This window comes from Austrofundulus limnaeus, unplaced genomic scaffold (genome assembly GCF_001266775.1).
Source record: "Austrofundulus limnaeus strain Quisiro unplaced genomic scaffold, Austrofundulus_limnaeus-1.0 Scaffold79, whole genome shotgun sequence".
Lineage (NCBI taxonomy): Eukaryota > Metazoa > Chordata > Actinopteri > Cyprinodontiformes > Rivulidae > Austrofundulus > Austrofundulus limnaeus.
In genome coordinates, this window is record NW_013952481.1 from 1,728,147 (window position 1) to 1,737,657 (window position 9,511).

General features: G+C 39.9%; 2 protein-coding genes across 2 annotated transcripts in view; one reads left to right on the forward strand and one right to left on the reverse strand.

Moving 5' to 3' along the window:
• Positions 1-616, forward strand: part of tpi1a (triosephosphate isomerase 1a) — a gene marked incomplete at its 5' end in the record, with an annotated part of 4,908 nt that extends 4,292 nt beyond the window's left edge. Inside the window, 1 exon segment of the mRNA XM_014011330.1 lies at positions 123-616. Coding sequence (XP_013866784.1) covers positions 123-241 — 119 coding nt within the window. The 3' untranslated portion in view covers positions 242-616.
• Positions 617-792: 176 nt separating this feature from the next.
• eno2 (enolase 2) lies at positions 793-8,961 on the reverse strand. Its single transcript, XM_014011332.1, has 12 exons — positions 8,876-8,961; positions 8,624-8,719; positions 8,458-8,516; positions 8,262-8,331; positions 7,303-7,436; positions 7,117-7,208; positions 6,119-6,249; positions 5,839-6,036; positions 5,563-5,764; positions 3,189-3,297; positions 3,046-3,104; positions 793-1,704 (listed from the first exon to the last, which is right to left on the reverse strand). The coding sequence occupies exons 1-12, from the start codon at positions 8,958-8,960 to the stop codon at positions 1,635-1,637; spliced, it is 1,305 nt and encodes a 434-aa protein (XP_013866786.1). The 5' UTR covers position 8,961; the 3' UTR covers positions 793-1,634.
• Between the last annotated feature and the right edge of the window lie 550 nt (positions 8,962-9,511).

Consider the following 9,511-nt stretch of genomic DNA (forward strand, 5'->3'; position numbering starts at 1 on the left):
GTTTTTTATTTTTTATTGATTTATTTTTTGTACTCTTGTTTTCTGTTAATTCTTGATAGTTTTAACTTGTTGGATGTTTAAAGATCAATTCCAGGATCATTTTCCCATCTGTTTGTGCCCAGGTTCGGTCACAGGAGCCAATTGCAGGGAGCTGGCGTCTCAGGCCGACGTGGACGGCTTCCTGGTGGGCGGAGCCTCTCTGAAGCCGGAGTTCKTTGACATCATCAACGCGCGAGCATAACACACCCAAACACAACAAAACTCAATCAGGAACAAAAGTAACAAACTTTATCCACTTGTGTGATTTGAGTTTGGGGATATTTTAGTGTTTTATCCCAGTAATTAAGTCACTTTTCAAGTTCTTTTTTCATGTGCTTCTAATTTTACTGGTAACATTTATTGTAGATTATTCAACAGAGTGTTTTATGTCTTTTCTGACTGAATGTCACCTGTAACGTCTGACTCACCTTTACTTGAATAAACAGCAGTAATAATGTCTCTCACTCACAACAGGCACCAAAGATTTATAGTAATAAATAAATAAAGTTTGCTCTTCAGAATAATAAAGAGTTTGATTGATGTAAAGTGCAAACAAATAAAAGGTAAATGTGTAAAACTGTTTGTTTCRTGGTTTATCTTTATAGTGTGTGATTATGAATGTGATTTTCAAAGAAAGATCAATGTTTTCATTGTCAGTGTGGGAAAATTACTAGTAAAAACAATGATTTGAAAAACCAGAAGTAATAATAAACAGGAAATCAATGATCTGTAGGAACAAACAGGACGAAGTGCTGTTAATTGCAAATTATTTTTTATTTCACATAATTTTCAGTGACAAGCTTTCTGATAATGATTTATTTTTCTTTGCTCTCTCTTCTGTTTCAACACTACTCTATGGACATTCAGAGGGAACCAAAGGGTCAAAGAGACTCCGGTTTAATTTCTTTTTTCWTCTTCGAGGCAGAGGCAGGACTTCAAGCATGAAAGACGCACAATCAGGATCACATGGGCGTGAGAAGAGAGCGACACGGACACAGATGGGACAAGAAGAAGGAGACTGAAAGAGAAAGGAGGAGGAGGAGGAGTGCAGRTGAGTGTGTCCAGGTGAGTGTGTGTTTACACGTGTTACAGAGTGGAGTTTACACAACTGCACTGTCCTCGTTTTGGTCTGAAAAGTTAGACTTTTTTCTGTCTCTTTCRCTCTAAATGACTCTACGTTTTCTCTACTTTATTTTTTACAACATGAATCTTTATTTTTGCRGGTTTCTCCTCTGGCTGTACATGAACTATCCCTACAGTAACAGTGCATGTCTGGCTTTTATAGTTTGAAGATATTCCCCTGCATGTGCATTATCAGGTGTTGCATCTGCATACGCTGTGTGTACATGTGTGTGTGTGTGTGTKTTTTGTGTGCATACAGTTTCACCTCCCTTCTTTAAGTACAGTGCATAAATTGTATTTGTTTATTTAGCTTGGCTCTTTAGCGGGTCTGTTTTTCCTGAATTTTTATTTTATTTTTATTTTTTGTGGTCGTTCTTTGTACATGGCTCATTCCTTGTTTGTCGTCGACGTYGGTTTGTGTGGGTTGTTGGCGTGCGTGAATGTGTGTGTGTGAGTCATTCGTCGGGTCAGTTTCACAGAGCGCTGGGGTTCCTGAAGTTATGGCCTGCGAAGCGAGCCTGGTCGCCCAACTCTTCTTCAATCCTGCAGAGAGGAAAAAACAGATTTTATATAGAAWAACTGGATTTCTGCAGGAAAATACTCACTCTGCAYGCAGAAAATGTGAATTTTKTTCATCAAGACACCAAACTGTAACTCTGACTCTAGTCTGTATTRTATGGAGAACAGAAACTGTCATAATYAGAAATAAAAGCAGAAATATATTAACATCCTCCACAGTTTTAAACATCTATGTTTAAATGACTAATCACAGTTAATTCTCCTGTAAGTCTTTTCACCCTGAACCTCTCCTGTGTTTCCTCAGAATCGGATGGGATTAACCCACTGAGCCTCCCTTCCTCCCTCCTGAACGCTGACTGGCTCGGACTCGTCAGGTGGCGCTGCTGACGACCGTCACGTCAATCAGCTCAGACTACGAGCACAAAAATAGAGCAAGCACCTACAGGAGAGATGATACTGCAGAGCTGCTGCCAGGTTTGGAGCCAGAACAGACAGAAATGCTGATTTTCTGATGTGACGGCAAGTTTYCCTTTAAAATCCCTCTCATTAATTGGATTTTACATCACAGCATCTGACTGGTGCACTTTACACTTTAAGCATTTTGATTGAAACGTACCCGGAAATGACTTTACGCAGATGATGTTCTGACTTTTATTAAAGAGGCAATATCATGTAAAATTAACTTTTTTGAGTTTTATATCCTGTTATAATGTTATACTCACATAAAAAAACATGCCCAAAGCCTTGCTGTGACTCATTCATGCATGTTTGAGAAATCCTGCTGCGTTTTTAGGAAGCCATGCTGAGGAGCAAAATGTCCGGTGGAGACCAGAAACGCCCCTGGGACGTGTCTTTAAACTGATTTTCCTCATGGCAGAGCGTGCCCTGCCCCCTCCCCACATACCCCACCCATGACTCCTGCAGGCTCTCAGGTGAAAGTGAAACCTAACTGTCTGCTGAGCTCTCAACATTAGTTCTCACTCAAAGCTCTTTTCAGATTAAAAATACCTTTGAGAAAACGTATTTTCAGATGCCAAGTAAACTGCATCATAGCACCCCCCCCCCTGGGTGGGACAGAAGCGGAAGGTGGCTCTTAAAGAGACAGAGGCCAATTTCAAGGCGTTAGAGAAGGAAGTGATGAGAAGATAAATTTATTTTCTATTTAAACATAAAAACAGCATTTTAATGACAACTAAAGGTGACATAGATACTTTATTATGGTATAGTATTTAAATATGTGCCTGAGAAACACATAATATTGGCCCTTTAACAGATTCAGAATATAAATTTACAACTAAATTTTGATCTGCTGCAACAAGAGTCTAAAAAGTTTGATAAAATGTAGAAAYGTTTCTGTGCTCTAACCTCATGAGCTGGTTGTATTTGGCCAATCGCTCAGATCTGCAGGGAGCACCTGTTTTAATCTGCAGGAGAGAGAAATTCAATAAACTGCAAACACCGCCCCAGTTAATAATACTGAGTGTGTGTGTGCATGTGTGTGTGTTCACCTGTCCAGTGCACAGTCCCACCACCAGGTCGGCAATGAAGGTGTCCTCAGTCTCCCCCGAGCGATGACTCACCATCACACCCCAACCGTTCGCCTGAGCCAACTTGCAACTGAGAGACAAAAATGAAACTTTCAGAAATCATTTCCTAAACATCACTTTTAGCTACATTTTATGACTGTTAAATATAAAACTCCCAGTTTTTCTGTAATCACCTGATCACATCTTAAACATTTGATAAAAACAAGAATGTCGCACAAACAACTGCAAAGAATTACCAAAGAAGTATCAAAACCCATTGGTGGAGATGGATGTAATTACCTTTGATCTCCGTCTAAAATCCTGATCATGAAGCATTGAATAAATGCAGAGGTGTCAAAAGTATTCACATTCATTACTTAAGTAGAAGTATAGATACTAGGGTTTAAAAATACTTTTTTGGAAGTAGAAGTATCAACTCAAGCTTTTTACTCAAGGAAAAGTATAAAAGTACTGGTTTTAAAACTTAAAGTATAAAAGTAAAAGTAATGAACACTATAAAAAAGGCCATTAAAGATAAAATCTTAGGCTGTGCCACAGGGTTTATAGCACCCCGCCCCGAAAATTTTGGAATTAACTGACTAGACTTAGCCTGGTAAAAATCAGACCCTTGTCCTTCACTTTGTTTTGTACGAGGGTCTGGACTCGTGGCTATAGAGAAGCGATTCTTGCAGGAGGCGTGGCCTCTGCTGAAGTTTAAAATGATTGGATCGGTTGGCCACGACGTATGTCGCTGTGAAAGAGGCTAGGCTAAGAAGCTAACAAGAAATTGCGTAGGCTGTAAAAAACCCTACTGAGAGGAGAAATGTACCGACCCGAACGAGACGACTAAATGAGAGCTGCTGCTTTGTCAGACAAATTTAATTTAATTTGGAAGCCTTATCAACATTGACTGGCTTCATTCACTTCCTCCACTACCATTGCTAAACTAACTAGCAGACACTGCGCAGAAAATCGACGTTGTTCAAAGCTCTGCCTTCTGTTTGCTGATTTGCCCAGGTAAAACAAAATACACACAGACACTGCACAGAAAATAGACATTCTGTTCTCTGATTGGCCCGGACGAAAATTCTCCCAAAGAAATCCTTGTCTATGGGAGGAATTCTAGACGTAGCAGTGAAGGGAAACTACTGCACAGGTGTGATGGAGTGAGTTCAATCCAATAGGTTGTCAGAAAGGTATATATTTACACTTTTTACACTTATATTTACACTTCTCATCAACCAAAATCAAATTCACTCTATCCATGGGCTCCATGTGTCTGGATAGATTTATTTTTATTAATTTTTTTCTGAACAATGAAAATATGGAATAAAAACAATTCAAAGTTAAATAGAAATGAAATACTTCTTGCATTTTTAAAAAGTAAGGAGTAGAAATTACAGATAATTGAATTAAAAWGYAAGAAGTAGAAGTAAAAAGTAGTCTGAAAAATAATTACTCCACTAAAGTATAAATAACCAAAATTACTTCTTAAGTAAAGTAACAAAGTATTTGTACTTAGTTACTTGACACCTCTGAATAAATGTAACCTAAGTGTTTTTTTTTCTTAAAGTCATAAGAGGATAAAACTCAACTTCTATCCACTCAGTCATGACTGTGGTGTTGCAAATATTTATACCACACCTTTAATTACACCGGAGCATTAATCTCATTATGATTCATTTGTGACCAAAGTACTTCTGACAAGTTAACAACGTGAAAACGAAGACGTGTGCTGATGCTCCGGGGCTCCACTCAGCCGGCTGAATGTAGCAGATTAAAGATGAGGGAGATTTTTTCTCTTTTTTTTATGAGACGGATGAAACACGTCACCGTCCTGTCGTCAGATCTGTTTGTGTGATTAGATCTTTCTCACACCTTCTTCTCTCTCCTGCTGCTCTAATCTCACATGGTGCTGCTGACTGATGGCTTCATAAAGCTGAGTGACAGTTTCTCTCAGATGGATGACACGTTGAGGAATKCAGCTCTTCTCCACGACAATTTAGACAAATATAAGACTAAAAAACAACAACAAAGCTGCAACATTTAGAAAGAGAAATTGTTTTACCTCCTGTTACTTCCTATTTTTTATTATCTTTCATGTTTGAACAATCTCATCTGGGACAAGGTCAGTGTGGCTGACAGGAAGTGACTTATCTGACAGACAGGATGYAAGCTGCCTCTGTGTGTGTTTTATGAATCTATGGGTGTAACTGGGAGCAGAACAAGACGGAGAACCTGTTTTGTGGCTCGTTAAAGCTCCCAAGGTCAGAAATCTTTATGAGGTGAGCATATTCATTTCTATTTATATGACTTTCAACACTAGATTTATGAATCTGAAGCAAAGCAGACGTACGCCTGAATGGCCTCAGTGACGGTGCCGATCTGGTTGACTTTGAGCAGCAGGCAGTTGCAGGCTCGCTCCTCCGCAGCTTTCTCTATCCTCTTTGGATTGGTCACCGTCAAGTCGTCTCCGACYACCTGGATCCCGACCTGGGCCGTCAGGTTGGTCCAGGCCTCCCAGTCGTCCTGGTCGAAGGGGTCCTCGATGGACACCACTGGGAGGGGAAGAGGGAACRGTGAATCTGACAACGAGGGAACACTTTTAACAAACAGAAGAAAGATGCTTCACCTGGGTAATTGTTCACAAAGCTTTGGTAAATGTCCGCCAGCTCATCTGCAGAGATGTGTCGCGATGAATCTGGGGGGGACTTGAAGTCCAGGTCGTACTTGCCCTCRCGGTAAAACTCGGAGGCGGCCACGTCCATCCCGACCACCACCTTCTCTGTGAAGCCGGCCTTTTCTATGGCCGTCTGCAGCAGGTCCAGAGCTGAGCAGTGAGGGGGGAGAGAGATGCTGCAGGAGCAGATCGACGTGAGACAAAAGAAATGAGACAAAGCAAAGTTCCTTACCTTCACTGTTCTCCAGGATGTTAGGAGCAAACCCCCCCTCGTCTCCCACGTTGATGGCGTCYTGGCCGTACTTCTCCTGAATCACCCCCTTCAGCGTGTGGTAGAGCTCAGATCCTATCCTCAGCGCCTCCCTGAAGGGTGCGATGATAAAAATAAAATAAGACCCTTGAAGGTGTTGTGAAATATCCTGATGCATCTCAGTAATCCAGGTAGAACAAATCAAAAAGAAAAAATAAGTAGGTTCTCTGGATGGGTTCTTCTTTAGTGGAACGTTTTGTCTCTCCTCCAAGAGACTTCTTCAGTCTGATGAGTTTCAGGTGAACTCAGCCTTATAAGCTCCGCCTCTACATGGACAAACAGGTAAGTCACATGCAAAAGAGGGCCATCACCTAACAATAGGCTTGATTAGTTCTATTGTTCATAGAGGGTCATGTGTCCCATCACCTGACCCGTGTCGTGTTATGTGCATGTAGTGAACTACTAAATACTTTATTGATCCCAGAGGGAAATTACCAAATTTCCCTCTGGGATCAATAAAGTATTTTTGAATTGAATTGAATTGAATTGAATGCAAGCGGGGGTTCAACGTCCCCTTGTTTTTGTCCCTCTTTCCCTCTTTGGGAGGGAAAAGAGGGACAAAGGGAGGTGGAGGGAGGTGTCAAAAAGGGAAAGAGGGACAAAAACAAGGGGACGTTGAACCCCCGCTTGCATTCACTACATACACATAACTCGACATGGGTTAGGTGATGGGGCCCATGACCCTCTATGAGCAATAGATCTAATCAAGCCTATTGTTAGGCGATGGCCCACTTTTGCATGTGACTAACCTGTTTGTCCATGTAGAGGCGGAGCTCATAAGGCTGAATTCACCTGAAATTCATCAGACTGAAGAAGTCTCTTGGAGGAGAGACGAAACGTTTCACTAAAGAAGAACCATCCAGAGGACCTACTGATTTTTTCTTTTGTGTTGTGAAATAGTTTTAAAGAGAAATCCTTACTTGAAAGATTCAGCCCCAACAGGTAGAACCATGAACTCCTGCATGGCAAGTTTATTTCCTGCATGAGATCCTCCGTTTATCACATTAAAAGCCTGAAAAAGACGACCGATGAACATTTAAAAATATATATAAATCAAACTTTTCTTTCATTGTTTCTGTACTGTTGAAGATGTGTTGGAAACTTACGGGAACTGGCAGCACGAGTTCCGTGTTTCCAGCCAGGTCRGCTATGTGGCGGTACAGAGGGACTTCTTTCTCGGCTGCACCGGCCTTACAGATGGCTAGAGACACGCCGAGGATGGCGTTGGCTCCAAACTTTGCTGTTTGACAAATCAGGCAACGACAATTACTAAGCATTAGCATCAGGTGTAAAAAAATGTGTTTGTGAGAAAAACTAAAGGAGGAATMATAAATTGAGTTTAATTAATTGTGAGTTTTGTTTCTTTGGTGTTGTTTAAGATTTTTATTGGCTGCAATATTATGTAAAACATTCTGCAAATGTCTAAAATTAAACTTTGAAGTGTTAAATAAATGAGACCTATTRAAATCCATTAAATGTATTTATCAGAATAATAATTTCCCGTTACAAGCAGTCATATAACTTCTGCTTCTTATGTTTGTTTTTTTTTTACATTCCTGGAAATAAAAATGTGATGCTTAGAAATTCTTCATCAGACTCAGACAGTTTACAATAAACAATGGTTGAGTAATAATAATTYTGTGACTCTGGATAAAGCTGTTTGATTTTTTTTTATGGAGAGAATAAATTAATTTATTTTTCTCAGCACATTCAGCTGCAGTTTAATCTGTCAGGCTTTCTGTACCAACTGATATTAATTTCCTCCAACAACATCACTTTCACGCTTGTTTACCGCTCGGCCTGAAACCATGAGTTGTTGTGATCGCGGGATAAAATAAATAACGGAGCACTTATTTATCAGGGATGTGAGTTTCTTTGCCAAGGCCTGTCTGGAAGAGCAATTCATTTCCTCTGCCTTGTTACCGTCTGTATTTATGCAGACGACTCGGTGACAAACGAGTCTTTAGTGAAAGTATGTTTTTAATGTGTGAGATGCTGAAGCATGGAAATTTCCAGCTGGCTGGTGAGACTCTGATGATGTCGTGTTAGTCATGATTTAACTCACATTTATTTTCTGTTCCATCCATTTCTATCATGGTGTTGTCCAGCTGCTCCTGCTCCACCACACTGATGCCCTGCAGACAGTAATCAAGACCAAGAAAAGTCTCATATAATCACAAATTGATACTTTTATAAAAGACTAATGAAAACGTTTATAGACACCTTTTACAACTATCAAAGTCAGAAATCTGGTGACTTACAGAGGCTAWAAGAGCTGGAGCCAGGGTGTCGTTGATGTGTCCAACAGCTTTCAAWACACCTGAAGAAGACAAGAAATAAGTATTTTTAAGGGCTTARTTTCAAATAAAAGTGCTAATATTTTCAGAGGTAATAAAAGATGGAAATAAAGTATGATTTTTTTCATACCTTTGCCCTTGTAGCGGCTCTTGTCACCATCTCTGAGCTCSAGAGCTTCATAAATCCCTGTGGACGCTCCGCTGGGCACGGCAGCCCTGAACAGACCTGAAGGACAGAAATGTAGCAACAAGTCAAACACTCCTCCACACATTTATAGTTCCATGTTTGAAACCGTGTCTTTGTTCCCCCTGATGTCAAMGGATGACGATGGTTTCTATTTTCTCCCTCTGAGTTCAGCAGGCAGGCGAGAGAGGCGGTCACCTTTTTCTGTGCGAAGGTCCACTTCCACAGTGGGGTTTCCTCTGGAGTCCAGGATCTCTCTGGCAACGATGCTGATGATCGACATCCTGAGAGACAGAGGGGAAGAGGATGCTGTGATTGACATCATCRTCATCAGTCAATCAAACCAGATTTATAATAAATCATAATTTGAACAAAAGTCCAAATGGTAAACAAGTTAAAACTATTTTGCAGCAATGATGTGAAGAATAAGATARAATAAGTGAAAACAAATGTAGAAAATCTCTATTTTTATGATTAAAAAATCTTACAGGAAGTTGTATATTGTGGGTTTTTATCATTATTTTTTAATAAAACTGATAAAAAGAAACATTTTCTTATTTGGGAAAATGTAGGTGATTAAATGATAAATTGGACATTTTTCAGCAGTAAGTTGTGTCTCAGTGGACGCTTCCTCTGTTGAGGCTTTCAGGGACTTTTCAGGCTTCAGCTGTATGGAGCTAAATTGAGGTCATAAGTTTTGTTAAAAAATAAAAAAAATTTAATCTGAAAAAATGAGATTTGAAAATGAAATTTGAAACTGAAAAAAGGATATTTGAAAATGAAATTTGAAACTGAAAAACGGATATTTGAAAATGAAATTTGAAACTGAAAAAC